The sequence below is a fragment of the Cyprinodon variegatus genome, unplaced genomic scaffold (genome assembly GCF_000732505.1).
Source record: "Cyprinodon variegatus isolate N-32 unplaced genomic scaffold, C_variegatus-1.0 Scaffold1076, whole genome shotgun sequence".
Taxonomy (NCBI): Eukaryota; Metazoa; Chordata; class Actinopteri; order Cyprinodontiformes; family Cyprinodontidae; genus Cyprinodon; species Cyprinodon variegatus.
The window spans coordinates 223080-224437 of NW_015151529.1; the positions used below are offsets into that span (position 1 = coordinate 223080).

Here is a 1358-nt window from a genome sequence, read left to right on the forward strand (position 1 = left end):
ATGGATATGCGGAGCAAATCCATCTGACGGAGTCAGGATACCTATCTCCAGCTGTCAGTAGGCGAGAGGCGGGGTCCACCCTGGATAGGTCGCCAGTCCATCGCAGAGCAACACAGAGACAAACAGGACAAACAACCATTCACACACAATCACACCTAAGGAGAATCTAGAAAAGCCAATTAACCTAACAGTCATGTTTTTTTTTGGACAGTGGGAGGAAGCTGGAGTACCCGGAGAGAACCCACGCATGCTCAGGGAGAACATGCTAACTCCTTGCAGAAAGAAACCGGACTGAGATGAGAGAGATGGGAGAGAAATATTCAAAGATCTCTGTACCTTTTCATCTTGATCTTTATCCAAAAATAAACAGAATGCAATGAAATATTTGCTTTGGACATAATTTATAGATTCATTTTGGTAGAAATTAACGAATATTTAGCATCACCTCTTGTGAGCTGGAAGAAATAAAGCATTAATAGACTAAAGGATATTTTACGCTTGGCAGAAGATGATCAGCCACATATAGTTTATTAAGTAGCGAGAGCAGGAAGATGAGTGAAATGAACAATCAAGACAAGATCATCCAGTCAAATTGATCCAAAATTTTCTATCTAAGGAAAACCAGTTGATTGCATCCACTGATTGACTATTCAGCAATCCCTCACACTGAGAATGCTTGTAGCAACAGTGGAGAGACATTACTAATAGCATTCACTTTACTGTTTTTTCCACACATTCCTCACATCTTAAAGGAAAGTTACTGACCAATAAATTCAAAGGAACAATGACAGACAACAACTCAGTAAACTGTAAATTTACGCGTGTTAATCATTGAACGGAGAGAAGACAAAGACGGCACAGCGATGAGACTCATGTCAGATTTCAGCTTTGATGCCTCGACCAAAGGTTCTTCAAAGGATCTCTATGCTTTATGACTCACTGTGACTCTTCAACATCCTCCACTGGAACAATGGTGACTTCCAGAAAACAATATGTGGTTTCCAGGCCGGTGTACTCTGAGGACAGCCTCGCTGAAGATCATGAGAAGATTCAGAGGAAACACAAAGCTCTCACTGCCCATGTTAAGGAATATTTAACGTAAGTGTTCCCACAGACTCATCGGAGATCTCCACATTGATCTTCTGCTGCAGGGTTCCTGCTCTCATCTCACATAAACTTGTGTTTTTCATTTGATTGAAACAGCTGTGATGCAAAGCGGGCCAAAGCAGCGGTTCTCTCTGCTCTGCCTGTCATTGGCTGGATGAGGAGCTACAGAGTCAGAGAGTGGCTGGTGGGGGATGTTGTGTCTGGGGTCAGCACTGGACTGGTGGCCATCATGCAGGGTGAGGAGATCAATT

The 1358-nt window shown here is 42.9% G+C and overlaps 1 protein-coding gene across 1 annotated transcript in view; it reads left to right on the top strand.

Moving 5' to 3' along the window:
• Positions 1–970: 970 nt before the first annotated feature.
• The window catches only part of LOC107101281 (chloride anion exchanger-like), a gene marked incomplete at its 3' end in the record, with an annotated part of 26345 nt that continues 25957 nt past the window's right edge, over positions 971–1358 (top strand). Inside the window, exons 1-2 of the mRNA XM_015400137.1 lie at positions 971–1098; positions 1204–1343. Coding sequence (XP_015255623.1) covers positions 971–1098; positions 1204–1343 — 268 coding nt within the window. The remainder of the gene's footprint in view (positions 1099–1203; positions 1344–1358) is intronic.